General features: G+C 54.1%; 8 protein-coding genes across 8 annotated transcripts; 6 read left to right on the plus strand and 2 right to left on the minus strand.

Moving 5' to 3' along the window:
* Positions 1-1,293: 1,293 nt before the first annotated feature.
* Positions 1,294-2,712, minus strand: cpaO-0 (Beta-cyclopiazonate dehydrogenase; the record flags this gene model as incomplete). The annotated part of the gene is made up of 1 exon (XM_032019972.1): positions 1,294-2,712. The coding sequence occupies one exon, from the start codon at positions 2,710-2,712 to the stop codon at positions 1,294-1,296; it is 1,419 nt and encodes a 472-aa protein (XP_031882744.1).
* A 742-nt stretch (positions 2,713-3,454) lies between these two features.
* On the minus strand, positions 3,455-5,830 carry CGGC5_v000950 (uncharacterized protein; the record flags this gene model as incomplete). The annotated part of the gene is made up of 1 exon (XM_032019971.1): positions 3,455-5,830. One exon carries the CDS (start codon positions 5,828-5,830, stop codon positions 3,455-3,457), a length of 2,376 nt encoding a protein of 791 aa, XP_031882747.1.
* Positions 5,831-6,381: 551 nt separating this feature from the next.
* Positions 6,382-7,599, plus strand: CGGC5_v000951 (uncharacterized protein; the record flags this gene model as incomplete). The annotated part of the gene is made up of 1 exon (XM_066150748.1): positions 6,382-7,599. The coding sequence occupies one exon, from the start codon at positions 6,382-6,384 to the stop codon at positions 7,597-7,599; it is 1,218 nt and encodes a 405-aa protein (XP_066009634.1).
* A 443-nt stretch (positions 7,600-8,042) lies between these two features.
* atad1 (ATPase family AAA domain-containing protein 1) lies at positions 8,043-8,762 on the plus strand (the record flags this gene model as incomplete). The annotated part of the gene is made up of 3 exons (XM_032019970.2): positions 8,043-8,052; positions 8,113-8,316; positions 8,377-8,762. 3 exons carry the CDS (start codon positions 8,043-8,045, stop codon positions 8,760-8,762), a joined length of 600 nt encoding a protein of 199 aa, XP_031882746.2.
* A 663-nt stretch (positions 8,763-9,425) lies between these two features.
* Positions 9,426-10,233, plus strand: CGGC5_v000953 (uncharacterized protein; the record flags this gene model as incomplete). Its single annotated transcript, XM_032019968.1, has 2 exons — positions 9,426-9,894; positions 9,983-10,233. The coding sequence occupies 2 exons, from the start codon at positions 9,426-9,428 to the stop codon at positions 10,231-10,233; spliced, it is 720 nt and encodes a 239-aa protein (XP_031882854.1).
* Positions 10,234-11,120: 887 nt separating this feature from the next.
* Positions 11,121-12,771, plus strand: aclL-5 (Cytochrome P450 monooxygenase aclL; the record flags this gene model as incomplete). The annotated part of the gene is made up of 3 exons (XM_032019967.1): positions 11,121-11,192; positions 11,246-12,346; positions 12,412-12,771. 3 exons carry the CDS (start codon positions 11,121-11,123, stop codon positions 12,769-12,771), a joined length of 1,533 nt encoding a protein of 510 aa, XP_031882855.1.
* Positions 12,772-18,122: 5,351 nt separating this feature from the next.
* CGGC5_v000955 (uncharacterized protein) lies at positions 18,123-21,687 on the plus strand (the record flags this gene model as incomplete). The annotated part of the gene is made up of 5 exons (XM_066150749.1): positions 18,123-18,164; positions 18,688-18,956; positions 20,205-20,261; positions 20,645-20,750; positions 21,577-21,687. The coding sequence occupies 5 exons, from the start codon at positions 18,123-18,125 to the stop codon at positions 21,685-21,687; spliced, it is 585 nt and encodes a 194-aa protein (XP_066009635.1).
* A 626-nt stretch (positions 21,688-22,313) lies between these two features.
* Positions 22,314-23,225, plus strand: HAP2 (Transcriptional activator HAP2; the record flags this gene model as incomplete). Its single annotated transcript, XM_032019965.1, has 1 exon — positions 22,314-23,225. One exon carries the CDS (start codon positions 22,314-22,316, stop codon positions 23,223-23,225), a length of 912 nt encoding a protein of 303 aa, XP_031882863.1.
* Between the last annotated feature and the right edge of the window lie 1,278 nt (positions 23,226-24,503).

A 24,503-nucleotide genomic window follows, 5' to 3' on the forward strand; every position in this document is an offset into this window, starting at 1 on the left:
CAAATCGCGGGGGTCAGAAATTGTTTAATTGACAGTTGGGAATAGCTTCAATTGTTTGATATATTTGTTAGTAGGTTTGATAGATTGGCTTTGGCGGCAGCGCTGCCTCTTCGCCGGTGTCTCCATGGCATCTCCCAAGGGAATCGATACGTCCGTTGACGTTGACGAAGGTGTCGCCGGTGGCCTCGAGTCTCGCGGCACTTGCTGCACCTGCCCTGATGGTCGCAAGGGATGTGGTGGATTCTGCTACTCCAACTGCCCTCAGTGCATCTGGAAGAGCTGCTAGATGCACTTAATAGCATGTTGATCGGTCGTTTGACAACCAACGTTACTAGATGTGGGACGTCAGATAGTTGGGGGATTGGCTCCGGAAGATAGACCGATAGATGAAAGGGTGGAGAAATAGTGTCGATCAGCTCCGGGTTGACTAGGTACGCGCAGACACTCGAGACTCAATAGACTTATCGACCCCTAGAGTCAGTGCCCAAGATGTGATAATGAGATGTTGCGACTAAGAATTTGACCAAGGGAGTGCCTGGCTAAAACTCGTTGATGGGCCGTTGTGAGTTGACGTGGAGCTTTCCGATTTCCTTAGACTTCAGGATTCAGGAAACGTCCTAAAACTGTATGTTGACCTAACCCATGCAAGCAAGAACTCAGAACCTTAAAGCACGTCATGAGATAGATAGTCTTCTGAGTTTGCAGATGGGCCCACGCTCTCAGAGTGCAGTTTGTGGCAACAAGTCGGCGCAGAATTGAAGCACTCTCATTGTTGGCCGACTGGAAGTTATAGGTCCAGATGTGAGCTGAGATCGAATGCGTATTTCTATAGTAATTCATAGTCGTTCTAAAATTTGAATTCAAGATGTCCCTTAGCAAACCTTCCTAAGTAGATGTTTCTATTATAACAAAGCTATGTACTTTACTTTGGCTCTGCTTTTATGTTCATGGCAGTTGCCAGATACTCCTGATTTGTCAACTATGGGGTTGTTTTCGTCTGTCTCTAGAGTTTGCGTTGCTGATTTATGAGCTCTGTACGAATGGTACCAGTTACCCGGGTCCAGGTGGAAAAGGACGGAAACCCAAATGTCAAATCGGCAACTATGATGTTGGGAATCTCTGACACAAGGACTCTGGAACAATTCAGAGGAATATTCTCTCTATCAGTGACACACGACGTCATATGATGCACTGTGACTGTGGTGAACAAAGGGCACTCGGCGCATGTTACTAAGCGTGTAAATCTATGATTTTATAAGCTGTCATCTACAGACTACTGGTCTTTCCAAGCCCCTACAGGCCCAGGTCCTTCTTCAGCCCTGGCAGCACAGTTCCCTCGTTAAACGACCAAACCAATGCGCTGTTGTGTCCCGAGAATGCCGCGCCAGCCCAGTACGTGTTCCTCGCGCCCTCCAACGCCAGGAGCTTCGCGTAAAAACCTTGCTTGATCTGTTCCGCGGAGACACGCACATTGTACGGCGCATGGTTGGAGTAGTACGGGAAGGTCACCGTCTCGGCCGCGTCCTTGGGCACGGCGCCGACGGCGGCCAGGGTCGCCAGGTTCTTGCGGATGACATTCTTGCCATCTTCGTCGGAGTAGTTTGTGTCGCTGAAGCCAACGGCGACGAGGAAGTCGCCGGGGGAACCGGCGGTGTAGAGGCCGTTGGTGCCGGGGATGGCGGGCTGGTTGAAAGGCGTGTTGGCGCCGACGTTTTGCAGGCTGTTGTTGAGGCCCTGGATCGTGGCGACGCCGGCCCAGTAACCCAGGGCGGAGAACTTAGAGAAGAGGTTCCTCTCGTGTGAGGAGAGGTCGAACTGGCCGACGTTGTCCAAGGTTGGGGGAGCAGCGATGAGCAGCTTGCGGGCGCGGATGAGCTTAGGGGGCTGATCAGGTTGGTGGACGAGCACGGAGACGCCAGAGGCTCCGCGCTTCACCTTCACGATGGTCGAGTCGAGAAGGACGTCGTCGCCGAGCACCTTGGCCGCGGCATCGTAGAGGCTACGCGTGTCGCCGGTGCCGGAGACGATAAACTCGCCAAAGAGGCTGGTAAGCAGGCCCGGGCCGAGGCCCTTGATGCCGTAGAGGGCCGGGATGGCGGAAATATCGCCGGTCCACCAGTTGAACTGCGCGATGACGGGCAGGAGGGCGGAGAAGCCGTACTTCTGCGCCAGCTCGCCGAAGGGGACGGTGAGCTCCTCGGGCACGGGGTCCGGAACGAGGAAGCCCTGGTCGATCCAGGGGTACTTTGACAGGATGTTTGTCGAGTACGCCTGCGCGGCAGCCTGGAGGGCCTGCTGCTGCGCCGCGGTCGCCGAAGCGTTTTGCGCGGGGATCGGGATGCCGAGGGAGAAGTCGTAACTCTGGGTGGTGCCGGACTGCGTGGTGAGGGGGTTCGTGTTGACGGTGGAGACGTTGAGGCGGGAGAAGTAGTTGCTCACGACCTCGCGGTTCTCGAAGACGACGACGCCGATGTTGGCGGGGACCTTGGTCTGCGGGTTAATGTAGGTCTCGGCGTGGCCGCCGATCTGGGACTTCTTTTCGATCACGACGACTTTTGCGCCGGCGTCCTTGAGATTGATCGCGGCATGAATGCCGGCGGAGCCGCCTCCGATGATGGCGAGATCAACTTCTGTTGCGTCCACGGCGTAGGGGGTTGCGAGGGCGGAGGGTAGGAGTAGCGCCCAGGGCGAGGCGATGCGGGAGAACCTCATTGTGATATTTGGCGTATAGTGTAATGAAAATGAGAGAGTGACTGCTGGTTGGGAATGAGTGGACTGTCAAAGAGACTGGATTAGGTATTATTATGTTTGGAGGGGATATCTTCACGTATGATGTCTCAATGACACCTACAGAGAAAACTTCAGAAGTTTAGCTCCCACTCAGGGAAGCACATCTCTTTATAATCATTCCCGGCGACCTACGGGCCCGACTGATCCGTGCCGGGGTTGATTGACTTTTGGAAACATATCGAATGCGGGAATACTCGCCCCGAGACTCGTAGGCCGTGCCTTGACGTGGTGTTGACGCTTCGAGTGCAAATGTTGCCGACGTTGCCTTCGCCGTTCCGGCCATACCGGGCGCCTGGTGTTATAAGATTGGTTTAATTAACACGGAAACCTTGACACCTCGAGAACGCCGGCTTTTGCGGTGTCGGTGGAGCCCCGACGTCGTTTAAGCTTTGATTAGTCCCGTTCGCCGGTTGAACCTCCGGGTTGGCCTTGTCACGGAATCCTGGTCTAAGCTAACAGACCCCAGGCACGATGGAACGAAATCTGGGGTTGGCGTTGCCGCGCGGGTCACTTGGGAAGAAAGGAGCTGTTTAGTCTTCAAGCTGGGGCCTTTTCGCCTTGTGAGGTTGCGTCCAGAAGAATGTGAGTTTTCAATTTTTGAACTTGTTCTTCAACTGGCTAATGGTCAGGCTTGGCAAACCCAGTGCTCATACATGAGATCCACTCAGTAGAAATAGCATTCTTGCTCAAAAACCCCTAGGACTTGGTGAACGTATACCTCTTCCCATCTGATTCTATAACAAGGAATCTTGCCATCCACCCACGAAGCCGGATGGGTTATATCTTTGCATACAAGTTCTTCTTTGAAATTCTGAGAGCTAGAAATAACATTGTAAGATGACCAGGATCGCGCAGAGAGGAAAATCAACCCAATGCCCCAATCTGCAAGGATCTTGATTGGTATCAAGCCTCCTTCGACGGCGGTTGACATCTTGATCGGTGCGTCGATGGAGAACCCGCCTTGTATGTCATCAGTGTGGCGAAGAAACAGGATGTCAAATGGTCCTCTGGTTCGAAGATAGATTTGGCTGTCGATCCTGAGCAAAAGCGCAATGAGTAATTGTTCGTCGACGCCGCTGACTGCCACAACTTCCCCCACGGAACGGCAAGTGACTTGCCCTCTCAGGAAATGACTCCACGGCCAGTTCTCCACGCGAAAAGCCTTTGCAACAAGCAAGATAAATCCAGCGAGGACCCAGCAAAATACACTAATGTTGAATGGGTCAACACCGTGAATTCGATCGCCCACTGTGAAACCAACTGCAAGCCCGCCAAGGACGAGAATGGCGCAGCCGACGAGAGAACCCCAAGTATACCATTTGCAGGAGATAACAATGGCATTGGCGTCAGTGACCCATTTGAAGTATTTGTTCTTCACCGCTTCAAGGTTCTTTTTGGCTTGTTCCCGGTCGCTCAATGTCACCGTCTTATTCGGGCTCTTCACAGCCCAGCTTAGCGTTTGGGCGTAAGTGTCAGAGGAACTCCCATTCTCATTATGGCCAACCGCCCTTTTTTGAAGCAAGAAAGTCTCAGAAACAGGACAAGCGTCGCTGTTTTCTCTCTCGGTTGGCCGCCGAGACTCGTACTGGCTGGTCCGTAAAATCGCGGTACAGATCATTTTGGGCTGCTCTACAAGGAGCAGTGCAAAACGGTTATCTTTGCCGGAGCTGAAGAGAATTTTGTCGATGAGATTATGAAGAGAAGCACTGAAAGTGCCTGAGCTCATGGCGTAAGGTACGGTTGCTGTAATGACCCTCGTCATGAATCCCAATTTGACTGCGCCCTTTCGACTTTTGGGCCTTAGTTCACCCTCGTCATCCAAATAAGAGCACCTCCATTTGAGCGATGTCCAGCTGACATTGGTATGAGATGTAGGCTCCTTCTCGAGAGCCTCCCATGTTCTAAGGCAGACTTCGAAGCCAGCTGTGAAGGCACGTGTGACACCCGTTTCGCTAGCCGCACCAATGCCACCGTCTCGCTGTTCGCACAGAAGAATCTGTTCTGAAGTGATGAAAGACTCGTACAGCGCGATACTGCTTTCAAACTCATCAACTCCAGGGGCCAAATGATTGCTGACGGCAAATGCACTCAGAGAGTCGATCAACATGTGGATGACGGCGTTGTGCAAGAGATCCATTTCCGAGAAGTACTTTGTCGCATATCCAGCACGGTTTTGAAGAGGCGGAGCAGCCTTATAGTTTCTGTTGAATCCAAAACCTGGATTATTTGCATAATAAGCAGCATTCTTTGTCTCCTGCTTTTGGATGCGCGATCGTGCATCGCTGCCATTCTGCAGTGTCTGTTCCGTCGCCGCAGGAAGATCATGTCCGACGACTTTCATTTTCGCTGATATTCGCGCAATTACGGCGATGATATTGTTGATCCAATAGGTGCTCCTGAAACTCTGAAGAACGATCTTAACGAGGACCGCAGTGAGATAGTTAACCATTGCGTGGTAGTAACGTTGATACTCTTCTCCTTGGAGTAGAAGGGGTCCAGAGAACCGTTCGTCCCCTGTAGCAGGGTCAAAGTATGCCAACAGGCGTTCCTGTGTGCCAGCATAACCACGCAAGTTTCGGTCGATGTGTTCAATCATGACCACAAGCGCGTCATGTTTGCAGATTTGCAGAGCTTGAATCAGACGTTGGCCCAGCCAATGTAGTCGAAAATACCCTCTCGCGTCGGCTGGTCCAAGCATGCTGTCACTGCCCTCAAATCTAATAGCAGTCTCTGAATTCGCTATTTGAACCAGTCGACGCGCCTCCAACTCACAGAGCTTGTCGTCATCTTCTTCCTTGAGATCCCCATATGAGGTAAGGTCGCTAAACTTCGGAAGGTCCGGGATAACGTAGCCCTCTTGTAACTCGAAAGCTTTGTGCAAAGTCACTGCGCGACAAACGGCTTCGGCGTCGACATTTGGGATGGTGTATTTGGTCCAGCGGTCTTGCCTAATAGCCAGCGACTGCAACCGCTCTGACTTTGGGGGTAGTGAAGTAGGTAAGGCAAGGGGAATGGATGTTCGTTTTTGAAGCGTCGTCATTGTGATTAGGGACGTGAAATACAGGTTTGACTTCTGCAGCTATTTGGACTGCAGAAGTGGCTCAGAACTCATCAAAACATTTGGTCATAGGTGCACAGTTGGAAGCGTCTACACAAATTCAGTGCATAGTGCCGGGCAGGCCCACGAGGTATATTTTTTATGAGGTATTTCTTTACGAACATGCAGTGAGATTGATCGGGTACAGCTTCCGCGTCAGATGGTCACATCCATGGTGCGTTTACCCCGTTCCACTGGATGGCTGCTGCCTACTGATTATTAGATGCATGCAGCCTGCTTGAATGCCAGGTCATTCCGCTTCCACCCGCTCATAGAAATCAGGCTGCTCCATGGTACTATATTATATGTTGTCACGGCGCATCGCCGAATGGCTCAATTCATGCCTGGACGTGGCAACTAAGCCTTTGATATCAAACAATCCCTCTTACCCATATCCCCCTCCCTCAAATTTCACGGCAAATCATTCTCCCTGAAGACATCAACGTCGAACCCGCAGTGTTTTTGAAACAAGCCAGCCAATTGAGCTATGCGCCATGGCCGATGAATCAGACCAACTATTTGCGGCTTACAAGTCCAAGCTTGAGCCAAATTGGGTGAACGAAGGCTTGGTGAAGCCGATGTCTACATCGGGCCTCGTGAAAACCGATGACAATGAACGACCGTATCGAATACACCTCGAGGATATCACTCAGGAGAACCATCCATGGGGAGATATTTCTGCAGTTTATCGAACTGGCGAAAACGTCAAGCAGCAAAGACGCAGAGAATCCCGCTTCGGTGATGCTGCGTTGATCTTGCGGCATATCATCGTAAAGAAGAACAACGAAGAACGCGTGATATCGCAGCTGGAAATCCAGTCCAATACCCTGCGGAGTGCATTCATGGACATTGCCACAGGGCTGGTCAACATCAACCTACACCAGGATCCGATCATAATTCCGGATCCCTACGTGGAGATTTACTACTGTGAAAGGCGCATTCAAGACGCACTTGAAGCCTCGATGGATAAATCTCTGTGTGATCAGCTGCGGCTTCTGCAGAAGTTTCGCGAGGATTACATGGCTAGAACTGTCAACGATTTACACGCCCTGGAGCCCAGTGGATTGATAACATTCGACCTTCTATCGTTCATCTTTGCTCCTGGTCACCCGGTCGTACTCACCAACCGCTATCTTTCGCATTTTCCAACACACTGGATAGCTATGCTTCATAGCTGTCATTTCATCCAAGATCATCGAGAGGAGAAGAATCTGGAACTAGAGCTCAGACTGAAGTATACCGGGTTCAATGGCACTGTTTTTGGTTCTGTGAACACATCCATCACACTAGATCGCTTCATTGGCACCAAGAACATCACAGAACTTCCTGTATACCCCATCAGGTATCACCCAGACCATCACAACCTGCTCGAGTCTCTGAAGGTCAGGGGGTTGGAATATTCAAAGCTTTGTTTAGGCGGTGCCAACGCCCATGTGGCCCAAAACAATTTTGGCTCTCATATCCACTACAGCGGGCCTGTTTGGGAGCTTCCTCCTCACGGTTCAAGAAAAGCCTCCAATCCTTACCGTTCAGGTTCTTCCAACCACGATCGCTACATGTATCCTGGTCCCCGTCGCGAGGACACCTCCTCGGCTCTTCTAGATATGTATCTTGGCCCACCTACGTCCGAGGCAAGCTTGAATCTACTTTCAGATATACTGTATATCATCAAATCAAGTCTAATTATTCACAGTCTACAGGCAGAGTCATAATCGATTCGCCGCAATTCTTGGAAGAATTTCCGGAATATCGAGACGAAACTCGTCGTCAGCAATCTGCCTCCTGGTCAAGAAGATCGTCATTCAGCTCTGTTGTTTCACCAAATTCCTCGTCTGCGACTCGTGTTGTAGAGGAGTTCACGGGGATACCATTCGAGAAGTTGACTGAGATGGACCTGGCCTCGTTTCCCCCAATTATCCCGGGCTTTACTTTAACGAAGCGCCTTTGGGGCTTCTTTCTCGTCAGTCATGTCGGGCAAATATCTTGGAATGAACAAGCCTTTGACAGCCTGCATCTGGAATCCCAACGTAAGGATGCTGTATGGAGGCTAGTGCGAGAACATCGGCTAGGAACAAGTTTGTTTGACGACGTCGTTGCTGGAAAGGGAAGAGGGCTTGTTTTTCTCCTCCACGGGCCTCCCGGGAGTGGCAAAACCATGACAGCGGGTAAGGCCACAACATCATCTTCGTTGTCAAGACGTTGGAGGCTAAGATTGAAATTTGCAGAGGTTGTAGCAGAAAGTCTACAGTGTCCTGTGTATTACACATCCGGCGGAGAGCTCGGACTCGATATGTGGGAGACTGAGTCCAACTTGCGTCTCATATTCAAACGCATGCAGCGGTGGGGTGCCGTCTTGCTCTTTGACGAGGCAGACACATTCATGGCGCAGCGCAGCGAAGACAACATAGAGCGTAATGCTCTCGTATCCAGTTTGTTTGATCTCAATCCCACCGATCAGCTTGAAAGAAATGACTGACCTGATTTCATAGTTCTTCTTCGCATGTTGGAGTACCAGTCTGGTATTCTGTTTCTCACAACCAACAGGGTTGACGATTTCGACACTGCCTTCTTCTCTAGAATCCACGTTCGTCTCGAGTTCAACAAGCCTGGCGCCCCACAGAGGACTCTGATTTGGTCTTACCTTGCCGAGAAAGATGGCCATGATATCTCTCAAGAAGATTTTGTAAAGCTTGGAAACCTCCCGATGGATGGACGACGCATCAAGAACGTGCTACGAGTTGCATCGCTTTTATGTCGCTCGCGGGACGCGGCTGGGAAGACAACTGTAGACGATGTGAAAAATTCGCTCAGAATTTCTGCTGGAGATCCGAACGATGAGGGGGTCGAGCAAGCAATTCAGGACTTTTGTGGGTGATGTGCTTGTTGGATGTCATGGGGCCTCATTCATGGCAGGAAAGCAGATGCTGCACAGAGAAGTATTGCATTCCTTATAATTTACGCCTTTTCCCACGGTGGATATTTATTCAGTTGTGCGAAAAGTTTGAGTGTTTCTGGATTGGATCATCAAGGACATGAAGACTTTTGATCAGTCCGCCTGATTAAAGGCGTCTCACCGGGCTCCAAGTAAAGACCGTTTACAGGCAAAGCACCGCCGACGATTGATCACAAGGCACGAATGCACAGGCAGCCGGTCCTACGCAAGTTTGCCAAGGACCTCAGCCCTGTGGCTCATCTACCCTGTGGCTCATTTGGCGAGCCAGTGAGTGTGCTCTGATGACAAGGCAGTTTGGAGTGCCTAAGTTACAATTCTCGTATTCGTGACTTTCTCCTGAAAGATTTGAGAGCTACCTAATATAGAGGCACGAACGAGAAAGGGGAGGCTGTATCTATGCCAGGCTAGATGGGAGCACTTCTTGCGTATAAAGTGAGGACGGCATGCCGCATACAATACTATCCTCTCTCTCTTTCTCATCACAAACACCATCATTGCAATAACGATCGACAATTCCTGCTTTTACTAGTCTATTCTGTCATCTACTTTACAAAACCTCTTAACGTCCGTTGAAACTTAATCGCTATGAAAGCCTCCGCTGCTACTATCGCTGCCGCGCTAGTGACTTCGGCCGTCCCCGCTATCGCCTATCCTGCGACTTTGCAAACTCGCGACGGCGAGACTTGGAAGAGTGACAAGGGCGGAAACATCCAGATTGAGGTCGGCAATGACTTGATTCTTTTTGGAAGCGCCTTACCTTCAGCTACTCTCGATGCCATCCTCAATCAATGTGGGGAGTACGGTTGCAAGCCGGGGGAGCCCCGCAAAGTCAAAACTGTGCGCATCGGCGCCGGTGATATGGGCCAGGAGACGGAGCTGATTCTCACGGTTGAGGGTAGCTTCGCTACTGAGAAAGAGCCTGGTGATAAAGCTCATCTTGTCGGAATGGCCAAGACGGTCATGAAAAAGATGTTTTACGAGGGAAAGCACAAGCTGGAACAGGACGTTCCTTACTACACCAAGCCTTGCCAACAGACTAAGAACGGCTGTATCCGTAAGTTCATCCCTACTCGGACTTCGATCCTTTCTATCGCTGTCTTGGCGACCGAGAGCCGTGACTGACCAATGTACTGGGGGAACAGATAAGGACAAATACTACGCTGATCAATGGCAAGCCACCGATCATATCAATGTTCGGTATGAGGACGAGAAGAAGGGCTTCGAATCATTTCTTAACGTCGGATTCTCCTTCGAGGAGGCGCAGAGTCTTGACGGAGACATCTGCGCTGGTATTGTTGATATTGGTGGCACCATGGCCGATGCCATTTCCAAAATTCACCCGATAGCAGGTGTCGGTTTCTCACTTGCGTCTTTTGGCTGCGCTTTCGTCTGAGACATGCTCGGACGAGACTGGGTGTAACAACGAAGGAGATGTATGTATGGTATGCGAAGACTTCGGGGATTAGGCGTAACAGGATTTTGGGAAGCAATTCAGAAGTTGACTACATGTAAAACTGATCCTTGTCTTTTCGTTCGCATCAAACCCACGTGAAATTAGAAGACGAGCACTCGAGATCATGGAGACGACTTCGCTGAAACCTCGTTTCTTGCTTCGAAGAACGCTCCTTCAAGCTCACCACCTGCCATTCATTGTCAAAACCGCTATAACTTGCACAGGGTCTTCGCAGTGCTTCCTCAGACCTCCTAGATCTGAATTCCAAAGACAATAGTACGGTGTGTAACACAACACGCGTCTCCAGCTACTGCTGAACTTCTTTTATCGTACTCAACTCCGAACTCCGTACCTGCAGCACACGAGTCAACGACCCCATTCCGTCCGTGTTCGTATCTAGTCGGAGCCTAGACGCACGCCGTTGCGTCGTGCCCCGGTGAAAGCAACCCGGCCCCGGTAGGTGGAGGTGGGGCTTGAAAAGCCGAAAAGCCGATCATCGCTCTCCATCCAGCGGATTCAAAGTCCGATGCATGAACCTTTGCGGAGTTGTTGCGGAGCTGTTGCGGAGGGATACCTGAGGTTGTATCAAAGCTGCAGCTACGTTCGGACACGGGCATTTGGCTATCGTCCGGCACGGCAGTCGTCGACGGCTCGGGCCATTGCATGCATGGCGGGAGTTCGTCTAGCAGGGGTTGAGGAGATCGATAGATCTTGGTTGTGACGAGACTCTTTAAGTCCAAGGGAGAACTGCTGGCTTTCCAGGCTCTGTGTTCGTCCTGTCATTCAATCTTCTGACGAACTCATACATGAGTCTGTCAACCGCCACAATGCCAGCTTTGAAAGATGCAGTCACGTCAAATTTGACTCTTGGGTCGGCCATCTTATTCCTCGTCACTGCTGTAAGTCTGCTATCAAACGACTAGTTTCCAAATACTAACCCCAACTTCAACAGGGCGTGGTCTACAGAGTCGGCATCGTCATCTATAGGCTCTTCTTCCACCCCCTCGCCAGCTTCCCCGGCCCCAAACTCTACGCCGCATCCCACCTCCCCTTCCTCACGCAGAACATGCTCTTGGGCACTTTTACAAAAGACACCGTCAAACTCCACGAAAAGTACGGCCCCATCGTCCGCATCTCCCCCAACCGTCTCGCCGTCGACGGCTCCCTCGCCTGGTCCGAGGTCTTCTCCAGACGACCCCATCAACCCGAGTACGAAAAGACGATCGAGGCCTACGGCCTGCCCGGCCGCATCGGCATCTTCCCCGCCTACCGCGATGACCACCGCCGCCAGCGCCGCCTCATGGCGCACGCCTTCTCCGAGGGCGCCCTCACCGAGCAGGAGGGCTTCATCAAGCACTACGTCGACCTGCTCATCGCCCGCCTCGGCGAGCAGGCGCGCGCGGGCAACGTCCTCGACATGACGCGCTGGTTCAACTACTTCACCTTCGACGTCATCGGCGAACTCGCCTTCGGCGACCCCTTCTACTCCCTCGAGAAGAGCAACTACCACCCCTGGGTCGCGATGCTGTTCCAGACCATCAAGGCCGGCGCCAAGCTCAACTTCCTCTCGCAGTACCCCGTCCTGCGCCCGCTGCTCTTCTTCATGATCGACAAGAAGGACATCGAGAAGAAGATCGAGTCGGATAACCTGGCGCGCGAGAAGACGGACAAGAGGCTCGCCCTCGGCTCCGACACGCGCAAGGACTTCATGACGTACATCCTCCGCAACAACAAGGACGGGAAGGGAATGAACCATGAGGAGATCCACGTCAACGCGCGGGCGCTTATTATCGCTGGCAGCGAGACTACGGCCACCGCTCTCTGCGGCCTTACTTTCCATCTAACGCGCACGCCTGAGGTGTACCGTATCCTGACGGAAGAAATCCGCAACGCGTTTACCAGCGAAGAGGAGATCGACATGAAGTCCACGGCACGTCTGCAATACCTACACGCCTGCCTCGAGGAAACTCTGCGAATCTACCCGCCGGCCGCCGAGACGCCTCCCCGTATTTCGCCCGGCGACTACATCGACGGCCGCTTCGTGCCCAAGGGCGTAAGTTCCCGCTGGACTATCCCCCAGAAACAAAGAGAGACACCTCGCTAACCCTCCCCTCACAGACATACATCTCCGTCTACCAATGGGCAACCCACCACTCCCCCCGCAACTTCACCGACCCGGACGCCTTCAAGCCGCAGCGCTTCCTGCCCGAGGCGCACCCCCTCCACGAGGCCCGCTACGCCAGCGACAACAAGGCCTCCTTCCGCCCCTTCGCGGCCGGCCCGCGCGACTGCATCGGCAAGAACCTCGCCTACGCGGAGATGCGCCTCGTCGTGGCGCGCTTCCTCTGGAACTTCGACGTCGCGCTCGAGCCCGGCCAGGACGACTGGGTTGCGGGCCAGCGGGCGTTCAATGTGTATGATAAGGGGCCGCTTTTGGTGAGGTTGAGGCCGAGGGAGCATAAGTTGGTTGATGCTTGAGAACGTGTAGAGGTTAGAAGAATGGTTGGGGGAAGTGAGAGATGATGTTATAAGTCAGCGCATATACTGGAACAAGCACGAAGACGTGTGTTGTTGAACGCGTTTTCAGCAGATGGAGATTTGGTTCTGCTGCTCGTCCAATGAGCCAGGCGCAAAGCTTGAGTTATTTCATGAATGACATGCCACAACTATTTGCTTAGCTGTAACCAAGGATAAACCAGACGTTGTGCAAAGTCTTGATTCAGACTATAGATAAGAATATACAACTCCCAAAACCAATCCGTTCTTTAGGATCCAAAATAAATATCATACTGCCATCCATGGATCTCACGCAAACTCTTCCACTGAGAAGCAAACATTTAGATTCTGCCCCTCAAGTTTCAGCACGTCAACACAAAGCACCATAAACAATACCCAACCTCTCAGGAGCAAACCTCTGTGGCCAACCCCATCACCCTCACAAGCAACATCCCGCAAGCCAAACTCCACAACCCACAGCGGGCCCGCCTCCCACGCCCATCGAGTCATATGCAACTTCCCCTGCCCGTTCCTTCATCAACATCCGATATGGTGTAGTGGCCAACATGATGCCCTCTCATCTCTGATGCGAGGTTAGGCATAGCCCCGAGTTCGATTCTCGGTTTCGGAACATTTTTGCCATTTTTGCCATTTTTTGCTCCCGCTTTTTGCATCATGTCACGCTGCATCGACACAGGAAAGCCGTCATTCATTCAGTTCTTGCTTCCATTTGACCCCTGCTACCCCTTGTGGTTTGGAAATCTCGACACGAGAGAACCTAATGTTTTCGAGGGCGGTGGAACGAAGTCGCGTCTCGCACCAACACCAGATCACATGAGAAAACACCCACCAACGAAAGCAAACCTCACACACCAAACCAGAAAGCATCCCGTGACCGAAACATCATGCATCCCTCCCCCTCCCACCCTTTCAAAATGCGAAAACCCACCGCAAGCGCTGACGCCGTTCACCCAAACACGGCCCAACGATAGGTTTCCCGAGAATAGACGGCGTGCGGGCGGCGGGCGCGGGCTGCGCCGCCGCCGCCGTGACTGAATCCTTCCCGCAGAGGGGCGGAAGGGGTCGTGATGACAGGCTGACAGGACTAACTAACTTCACCACCAATGAACAACGATGGGATTGTCGACGGCGGCCGCGCGCGTGGGTCTACTAAGCGCCAGGAACGTCCAGGGACACCAAAAGTCATGGTTTGCATCATTGACGAGGCATCTCGAAACACTGAGTGTCTACTTTGTCTGCCCGTTTGTTCAGTTCGCGGGTCCGGACGAGGTGATGCATTGCCCGTGAAATGACGAGAGTCAGAACAAGACGCGTTAGACACGTTCTATCCGCTGTGACGACCGGTGGTATTCATCATCCAGGGACTCAAATGCCAATCACCAAACCTAGCATCGCGTGCAGCGCCTCGCAAAGAAACCCTGCGATATTGTCAATATTCTGCGCAGTCTCCGGAGACCGGCTCGCCTCGACAGTCGCCGTGCTCCGAATGCGACTGTGAAAAGGCAGGTTTGCGACGATGATCCAACAAGCTTCGAGCAGTGTGGCCGAATAGGAAACCAGAAGTACAGCACTGCCCTCTCATTCGTCGCGACAAAGCTGCAACCTAGGTTGACCCCCTCCTCTGCGATTCGCGAACGACAGGGGACGGCAGTCGTCGAGGAGCAAGCAACTCTACGCGACTCCATGCTCGGCCGTTCCCTGGAAAGTGGAAATATCTCTTCCACGGGTGATTGAAGTCGTCCCTGAAGACGACGATCTCAAAAATAAAGACGCATGCCGCGTCTCGCGAACTGCACGTCTCATTATCGTTAGGTTCCCCACCCAAAAAGGCAAGAACGCGGGAATGAAGGACGAGGATCAAGTCACACGGCTTGTGGGAGCGACGGGGGGCGCGCACGCGCGCGACCGATGCGAGAAAAAAGCTGTGGCGGGACATGTCCATGCCTCCTCAGTGCGGGACAGGCTCTGTGGCGTGCGCCTCTGCGGGAGCTTGTGAAGGCAACGGCTGGGACGGGCGTTCGCTGGGCTACAAAATTGGCATTTGAGGCCCAGAGGCGCATCGACTTGTCTGCCCTGCATGCGTGTCTTTTCGTCTGATGACTCTGGCGATCAAAACGCGTCTTGCCGGGAGGCTCACACTGGGTGGGCGTCCAACTTCATGTGCCGTAGATCGCTCTTCCCTTCCCGTGTTGTCAGATCAGGCAGACTTGGCAGGCGCGCTGGCTGACGGGATTCTGGCCGACGAAGGATTGGGCATTCGGGCAGATATCCAAAAGTAAACACAACAAACCTCCATGCGGAAAATGCTGCTCTGGATAATCAAAACGACAGGTGATATTTCTGCTCGCATTAACGCCCGGGTGATTTGATGATGAGGGCGACATGAGAAGTGAGCCGCGTCAAAGCCCGTGTTCCAGAGTATCGACCGCTGTGACGTCTGTCTGGTTCCCGGAAGGGCCTGGAACAGCACTGGAGATGAGGGATGACATGGGTGGTGTTGGAGCAACACGCGGAGTGTGAAGAAGTCGATACTCAAGGAGGCTCGGCATCTCGTAAAGGCTGACTGAATGGCTATCAGCCCGTCTCATCACACCAGGCGTTGTTGATTTGGCGATCCGCAGCAACAATAACTTCCAATGGTCAGATGCCGGGCAATCTCCCTCTTTGCCTCGTCCTCAGACGGGCCCAGTGCATGCGTCCGTGTGGCTCCCCTCAGAGAGGCGTGACGCCCTCCCACCCACTCGAATCAGGGAAAAAGCAGGCAGCTGACCACTAGGCAGCGGCAGAAATGCCGCGTCTCCAACCACTCAGATAATTCGTACGAGGCGAATTCTCATCCAATCGTTTGTGTGTCGCGTCCACCGCCGCATATTCGTGTCAGGGTGTGAGGTGAGCCAGCCAGAGGCTCCTTCTGTGGCTATCAGCAACCCGAGAGATATGGACGCTCGTGACTGCAACTCTCAAGACTCAAACCGGGTTCTTCTCGGTCTTCGTGCTCACCTGACTTCTTCAGAGTCAAGTGCAAGCACGGCAAGAGACCTGCAGTGAGCAGATGTCTCCCCACGCGCTGCGCTGCGCGGGTGCGACGACCGACGAACCCGGCAAACCCCACCACGATTGTCAGCTCGTGAGACAGCCCAAGCCTCTGATACACCAACTGCATGTACGGCGGTACTTTCCTGCAGCCATATTTCTGTAAGTAGCTATCTCCGAGCGGCCGGATGCAGGTCTTGCGACTCCGAGACCTCGGAGAGACACGGTCGAACGGCTGCAGTACGAACAAAACCACGGCGGACGCGCCCGTCTTGTCTGCTGGGTCCCTTTGCCATCATCCATCCCGTCACACCGACTCTCTGGGAGACAGAGTCAGTGTCCAGCTTGCTTGGGGCTCTTGGTCTGCCTTGCTTTGCTGGATAGAATACCTCGTTTGGCGTGTAATGCCGTGGACTGTCCAGGAGTCATCCATAGTGGTCTGTGCAGAGCGCGATCCAGCGTCATTGTGCTTGGTGCCTTGGGTACGGTACCAAGGATCAAATGCCCTACAGAGACCGAAAGAGTACGTATTGCTGGCGATGCCAATGTACGAGGAGATGAGCAGCCCAACCCAGCCAACCTGCTCCCTCGAGAGTGTCACTCCCATGTTCCCCGCCTGGCTGACGGCGGGAAGACTGAAGAGTTCCCATGCCAAAGGCACATGTACATGTACCTGGATTCCAGGCCAGGGTAATGCTGCCTCAGAAGTCGAAAGAATTTCGTCAGAGAATTAATGCGGTGTGTGTCACGTGGGGCCGAGTGGCTGAGAGTGGGCCTTCAATGGAAGAAGAAAAGCGTGGTGCGGCGCGGACGGAGCTGGGCCAGAAAAAGCCCGGAGATTCAAGACTGTGACTCTTGCAGGGGAGGCCCAGCCGCACAGGCGGGAGCCGGGGGAACTTTGCCAGTGGCAGTCCAGAGATCGACAGTGCGTGCCCTGAGCGATTGGGACATTGGGGAGTGAATTGTGAGAAGCGAGCCAACAGAGCCAGATGTTGGCGTTGGATGGGCTTGATTCCCCAGTCGAAGCATCGCGCTCGCTTTGCCCTCACAGGAGCTGGCCTGTTGACGGCCATTGGGTCCATGATTTTCAGAGCATTGTTATATCCAGAGAGTGCGGCGCGTGCTTCTGTGTCCGTTGCGGGCAGAGAGACAAACAAATGTCCATCGTAACAGCTCGTCGTATTCCCATCCCCAGCCTCTCGTGAACTTGACTTTTGCCCCTCACCGTTCCAGAGCCAACAGCCGAGGGAGGCTAGCACGACCGGCCGGCGAAAAGAGGAGTGGTCACCGCCTCTTCTATTTTCCCATGGCTTCTCCGCACTGTCCGTGTGTCCCACTTCCGTCACGGCGATAGATGGCAAAAACGAGGCAGAGTCGAAAGCAGTCGGTAGCTTGGAGTGAGTCGGTCGCTAAAATTAGCCCTTGCTGAAGTGCCAGCTCACGAATCTGTCGATCGACCTCATTCCTCGGGCAGTTGGAAGTCGGATCAGGTTTTCGCTTGTGTGCCGAAGCTGACCGACTTATTTGTGGCGTCACCCGCTCGCATACAGCAGACAGGCCATGAAACCAGATGCTAGGCGTTGAGAAACAGGAGGGACGGAGATAGTCTGAGGCAGCCTAAGGGCTAGGTGCTATGCTGTAAAGGATAGACACGAGCTCAGGCAGCTCAGGGGAGCTTCGATCCAGCTTGCTTGCGCGTGTGTTGGAGCTTGGGTCAGGCCAGGTCGGGTCAGCGTAGGTACTCCGTACATACGGTACCTAGCCTCCGTGGCTCCGGTGGTGATGGTCCGGGTAGCCATCAGGCAGTGGCAGGGTGGTCGGTCGGGGTAGGCATTGAGCAGCAGTGTGATGAGTCTCTTCTCGTCTCATGTTTTCGCGTCTTCACTGTTGGTGCGTGCAGCCTTGCTTTAAGAGAGGGAAATGCTGAAGTAACGTGGCAGATGGAGACCTTGCCCCATGCGGAAAAGTCGAGACCTGGGCGCAGAATTTGAGAGGTTGACAGGACGGACGGTCTAGAAACCGCTCGGGGAAAATAAGCTGTCAAAAGGTGGGAAATATTCAGGATGAACGGCGGAGTCGATTACCAAAGAATTTCCAAGTGCTGGACACTCAGATAGAGTAGCCAGGCAGATGAAGTTGATGTGCAAGTGCGTTATGAATGATGGATAGCGGTTGATGGGCGCGCATCCGCATCGAGGGACGAAAGTGAAGGAGCGCTGGAGGTGACTGGACAATTGGCAACCTCTCCACCCAAGGCGAGGAAGTCACAGTTGCATGCCATGCGCGTGCACGCCCAGAGGGGTGGCTACATCGGACAAAAAGTAGAGATCACGTCATGGCAGCAAATCAGAAGCGGCGAACGCGTCGCCAGCCACAGGACGGGGCCCACTTGGACCCGCTGATTCAGCCAGTCAGAGAGGTTAAAGGGTTAATGGCCCCGCCCCTCAAATCAACGCTCAGAATTCTCCCCTCGTTCTTCACCTCCTCACTCCCACAACCAATCAATCTCTTCCGGCCCACCAAACGTGTTGGACCCGACGCGAGGGCAGAAAAAAAAAGCGAGCAGAGACAGGCCAGGTCGAGCCGCTCAATCAGATTCGGCCCTCAGCTGGTTTTCGAAACAGACACCAGGGACGTCGAGGCTGCTTTCATTCGATTGGACATTCAACATCATATCGAATCAATCGCCAATCAACAGCGAAAGCTATCCGCTCCGCATTTTGCACTTTATCGATCTTGCATCGCGGGTGTGAGATATCTGCGAAGACGCGCGCGGAAAGAATAAAGAAAGACGTTGTCGTGATAGTGTGGAGGAGAAACACGACATAACGTGTGAGCCCACAGCAGCAGCAGCAGCAGCAGCAACAGCAGCAAGCCCGCCGTCAGCAGTGCAGCGCCGAAGCTACGCACACGCACCTTGACGCCTTGAGGACACACACGTACACACACCGCTACCTTGGACGGGAAAGATATCGCAAAAAGACAGAATTCAGCTCAGCCGGCACTGCCAGGAGGAGCAACAAGCAGAATCTCAAAAACAACAGATTCCGGTCCTCCCGTCCCGCCGCCTGCCTGCCTGCTTCCTTTGGTCTCGGGCTGCCTTCTTGCTTAAGGTACCCTACCTATCCGCACCTACCTGGAAGGTGTGCCGTGCCTACCTGCTTCCTTCCTGTCTCGACTCCAGCCTGCCCTCTGATTGTTGGGCAAGAGCTCTCAGCGCCCCAGGGTCCCCAAGTCACCACACACGACGGCCTCGCACGCCAAGAAAAGAGGGGGTGTACTGTGATAGGTGCACTTGCGGCTATTCTCACGGCCCTCTGTCTTTCTCTGCCTGTTCCTCCTCTCCTCCCCCCCTTCACTGCGACGTCAACGTCAGCAAACACCCCTCCCCTCCTGTCCCGGTTCTTTCCCACCCATCCACATCCACGTCCACATCCACGCAAGTCCTTGGACATTGGGCCCCATCCCCCTCTCTTTTCCAACAACCCAAGTCCACACCACAGTCCACCACGGTCGCAATCCACTTGGGGGAGCTTGACTCTCCCGTATCCTAAGGCAGCAGCAGCAAGCAGCGCAGCACCACCACCTCCACGACCACCACCGACAACCGTAGCGGCGTAGCCTTAGCACCTAAGGCTCACAGGTTCCCGGATCCCAGCAAGTAGTCCATTTACCGCCGACGCCACAAGCTCCACGCACTTAATTTTTTTTTTTTCTTTCCTCCGCCCTCCGAAACAGGCGTACAAAGTGCAGAGAGTGCCCCGGTTCGCCTGCAAAAGGATCCAGCGAATCCAACGAGGCAAAAAAGCCAGAAAAAACCCGCCCTCCCACAAAACCCAGCAAATCAGCTCGCCTTTTTCTTGCGACCACTCACAACCGCCGCGCACTTTCTCCAACGTCAACGTCCTTCCCGCCCTGACATTGGACAACCATTCGTCGCTCGCACTGGACACTTCCTATCGCCTGCGCGCTTTCCCTACCTACCAGACACTCGTGGATTCTCTCGATTCGCGACTGGGAACTACCAGCAAACCTATCATCGTCGCCATCGCCTTTTTTGCACCTGTCTATTGGCCCAGACAGCCCATCAGGTGACGCCTTGGACCTGCGGAAAACAGCATCTTCCTGTCTGTTTCCTGTCCTGCCTGTCGAACTCGCAGCAGAGCAAGCAGCAGCAGCAGCAGCAACGCTCCGCTCCGCACACGGCACCGCATCGCGACAGACCAACCGCGTCGCACACCTCTCGCCCTTCCCGCAACGGCAAAGCAGACGCACGCGCCAAAGCTTTTTTGCAGGCGATCTCAAGCCCATATCGTGACACTCGAGTCAAAAGCCTATCAGAAAGCTTCGCCTCGACTTAGACCGGGAGCCATTCCCCAAAATCCCCCCCAAAAGCCAATAAAAATCCAGCCAACCAGGTACGTTTCGCATGCCCTTCGACACAAGTCGTCTGGCGCCCCTCCTCTCCAGCCTTGCCCGCTCGCGCGCTTCCTTGTCGCCGGTCCTGAACACGGGCGCCGTCACGTCTTCACCTTTGGCTTCCCGCTCCGTCATTTGCCCATTGTTGCACGCTACCTTGCCTCAGGGTCTGGCTTCTCTGTCGGTTTTGGCGCTTGGCACCCGTTATGTCGGCACCAATCTCGACGTTGAACTTTGACGACACACCTTGCTGGTGGTAGCGTGGGCACCTGTCGGACTTCACTTTTTTGTTTTTTATTTTCTTCTTTCCTCCGCTCTCTTACACGTCGCGTTCTGCGTCCTCTGAAACCGGCACCAAGAGCATGCTTACTGACTGGAGCAGGGCGCATAATCCCCTCCCTTACGGCATTTTACACGCACACATCGGCGATTCCATAAGCTTGCCCGCACTCTCACACTCTCGCCGCATTGCATCTCCAACTTCATCGGTACGTGTATTGTACTTTCTTGTGTGTCGCATTGTCACCGCCCTTCACAGCATCTGTACGGCCTCCCGTTCCCCCCGAGGTGTAACCATCCATCCTCGGTGCCCCCCTCCTCCACTCCTTGTCCACGTCAACCTGTCTCTGTTTCTGCCCGTCACCTACGGTCATCGGCGACGGCGACACCCCGCCGATTTCACCATTTCGTCCTCTGACGTTACCTTCTGCTGCTGTCTGTCGCTGCCATTATTCCCATTGTATGTTGGCTGGACGCACGCCCGCATAACCAAGCCTTCTATGCCTTCTGGAAGCACCCCCTCTGTCAGTTGGCATGCGTGTGAGGCAAGGTGAGAATGATGCGGCGGCGGCACCACCACTGGAAGGGACCCCCTACCAACCACCCCAACTGCAGCCTCAGCGAGATGCACGTACGTTCTTGGGGAAGCGCTTAGTGAGCCCAGTCTGGAGTCTGGCGGGTGGCAGCGACACAAGACACTCAGGACAGCGCCTGGACAAACATGCCCTTCCCCTCAAGAGGCGCAAAGCACGGGCACTGTCACAGCAGCTTGGACTGCGTTCTGGCTTCGCGCCGCCACCACTACCGCAGCAGGGGGAGGTGTTGCCGGGCTGGTTGGCATGGTGGGCCTTGTCTCTGCATATTCCGTCATGCATGCGAGGTCTGCCAGCGCATCAAGTGGTGGCCCGAGGCGCGAGCAGAAGAACTGGACAGGAGCCAGGAGCAGCACCCCACCAATCTCTTGTCGCATCATTCCGAGCATTGGCTCAAATACCCTGGAGAGGACAGAAGCAGCTAACATTCATGGTTGGACAGATCTCACTCGTGAAGTGGAATAAAATCAAACGGCCTCTTTTTCTGGGGAAACAAGGCACCGACCGTTCTGTTTCGTCCAAAACTACCCGCTTCCCGCATTGCAGCTGGTAGGCCAAAATCGACCAAGACCAGGACCAGCTTCTTGTCAACCCAGACTGGACCACTTCAGAGAACCCTTAAACGGGTAGCGACAAAAACACATCCCGCCCGCCGCCTCGACTCTCCGCCTCGTCTTTTACGGCAGCAGCACCCTTCGTCACTCACGTGGCTGTCATTCTCACTCCAGGCTCAGCCACCCACCCAGCGTCCGCCCCGCGACTACATCAGCCTGCATATGCCGTGGTCGGCCACTTGCGTCGCGCACCACTGCCAGCTCATCCACGCATCGCCAATAGATTGAGCCCCTCCTCTCCCAGCACACTGGCAGAGTACCCTAGGCCACCGCCCGCTCCCAACGCGTGTGCCCAACTCTACCCAAGCAGACGGGCCATTTCCAGCATTGTAAGGCTCAACTTTCATCAAAAAGGCAGCTTTCGTCGCAACTCATTCGTCGCTCGCGACCCATACCCGTGAAACCAATTTTCTCGACCGCGGTCACGCTATTACAACCACTACGCCAGAAACCGTCGCCAAGCTAGATCCTCCTGCTCGGCTTCTCATTGGTCCTGAGCACATCGCGACGAAGACAACCAGCTTCATCGCAGCTCGACCACTCTCGAAACAGGCTTATTCCCAGTATGATGGAATACGCGCAATACCCACAACAACCACAGAACGCACACTCGGGATACACGAACAACTCCACCTCCGGCAACATCACCTCTCCTCACGGCGTACAGACGTCACCTATTTTGTCTACCCAGCAACAGTCACCCACCCAAGCACAGGGACACAACATGTACCAGCCACAGTACAACGTCCCTCAGCAGGGCATGCACTATGCCATGCCCCAGATCCAGGCCGCCGCCATGGCGGCGACCGCAGCGGCATCGGGAACGAACTACACCTACAACATGTCGGATCCTAGCTTGCCCCAAACCTCACCACGAATGGGCGGACCGAAGAAGGAGGCCAACCGCGATCCTAGATCACCGACCCAGATGAACAACGTTTCGCAGCTGCCCGGTGGTCAGCGGCGCCTCAGCCAGGTCACCAGCCCCGGCGTCCCGGCTCAGGGAATGATGAACCACGTCGGCGCGCGCCCCGGCGTTGCCCCACCGCAGATGTCCCAAGCCCAGGCCATGCAGCACCCGCAGTCCCCCGAGATGCCCGCCGGCGGCGTTGAGGAATCCCCCCTCTACGTCAACGCTAAGCAATTCCACCGCATCCTGAAGCGTCGCGTTGCACGCCAAAAGCTCGAGGAGCAGCTCAGGCTCACCAGTAAGGGTCGTAAGCCGTATCTCCACGAGTCGAGACACAACCACGCCATGCGCAGACCCCGTGGACCCGGAGGACGTTTCCTGACAGCCGAGGAGGTCGCCGCCATCGAGCGTGACAAGGCCTCTGGCACCGATGCGCCCAAGGACGACTCTAGCCCCAAGGCCGGGTCAAAGAGGAAGTCCGAAGCCGACGACGGTGACTCCAACAAGAAGCCCAAGACGGCATCTGAGAGTCCCGAAGAGGAAGATGAGGAGGAGGAGGAGTCTTGAGCTCCGCCGCCGCCAATTCGATCTTCTTTTGTCGAGCATTCCGATCACGAAGTCACGACAGCCTACAGATACGTCTTGCAGCCATCTCTACTCTTTCCGAAATTGGATGATAATGGCGGCGGGAGTCCGATGGAAGACGGTTCCGCGGTGTGTTTACAAGGGGTTGGAGTGTTCCATGGACGTCTTTAAATGCAGCATTCGGGCCGGTACACAGGACTCTCGTTGCCCTCTGGCTGCCAGGCCTGGTCGATGCCATTGCGGCATGGGCCATTCTCTTTTAACACCTTTTTTCACGTTTCGTTTTCTCGGCTAATACAAATACTCGACTGGCAACAGCATGGCACCCGTTCAGGCGGGTGGCCGCAAGGGAAATGGGAGGGAAGAATGCATGGACGACTCGAAACGACGGATACCCCTCTTGTGTTTACTCGATTACCCCCTTCTCCTTGTTGTTTTTGATTGTTTTCTTTCTTCACTTCATGTCACAATCTTTTGCTGGGACGGGGACTTTTGTTCACTTTCTCTGGGGATGATGGTTGCAGGGGCAAATGAATGGTCTGGTTACCAAACGGGATGGAGTTGAAATGAAGAGAAAAGAAAAACCAAAACGAAAAATGAAGGGCCAGCAGTGGCGCATCTGATGTACGGGACAAAGAAGAATGATTGAAGATTATATTTTTACGCCTTCTCAAACTATTACCCCTTTTTTCTTCTCAACCTTACGCTTCTATGGCTTGATGGGGATAGACTGAGGTTTCCTGGCAATCCGTCGCCGGATTCGGAATTGGGAGAGAAACACGGGCTTTACGACTATTTGATCTTTGCGAGCAATCTACAAACTATATTGAATTACTTACATGTCAGATATCACCTTGTTCGACGTGAACCTTTGCGGAGCGAATGACGCACATGTCTGCTCCAGTGAATGCATTGTCGTCGCGAAAAGGGACGGCCCGTAAGGTCTGTCCTCGTGGACGCGACGACCAATCGACGCCGCGGGCCTGACTCAAAAAGGTCGACAAACGGGCAGCGGCATTGGCTTGAGGCTGGACCACGAGCGTTGCCGCAAGGGACCGGGGACCAGCAGGAGGAGGCTTTTTTTGGGTCGTCGAATGATTGTCAACGAAGGCGCTGGGCTCGGTCGGGTACGGCTATCGAGACCCGCCTCCGCACTCGTGGCTCGTCGTTGTCGTCGACCAGTCCCGTCGTCTGGCTGGCGGTCGGTCAGCTCCAGTCAGTGGTCGGTGTCTCCCCTCCCTCCCCAAACCTGGGGGAAGC

The sequence above is a fragment of the Colletotrichum fructicola genome, assembly GCF_000319635.2.
Source record: "Colletotrichum fructicola Nara gc5 chromosome Unknown KSG_Nara_v1_contig01, whole genome shotgun sequence".
NCBI classification, from domain to species: domain Eukaryota; kingdom Fungi; phylum Ascomycota; class Sordariomycetes; order Glomerellales; family Glomerellaceae; genus Colletotrichum; species Colletotrichum fructicola.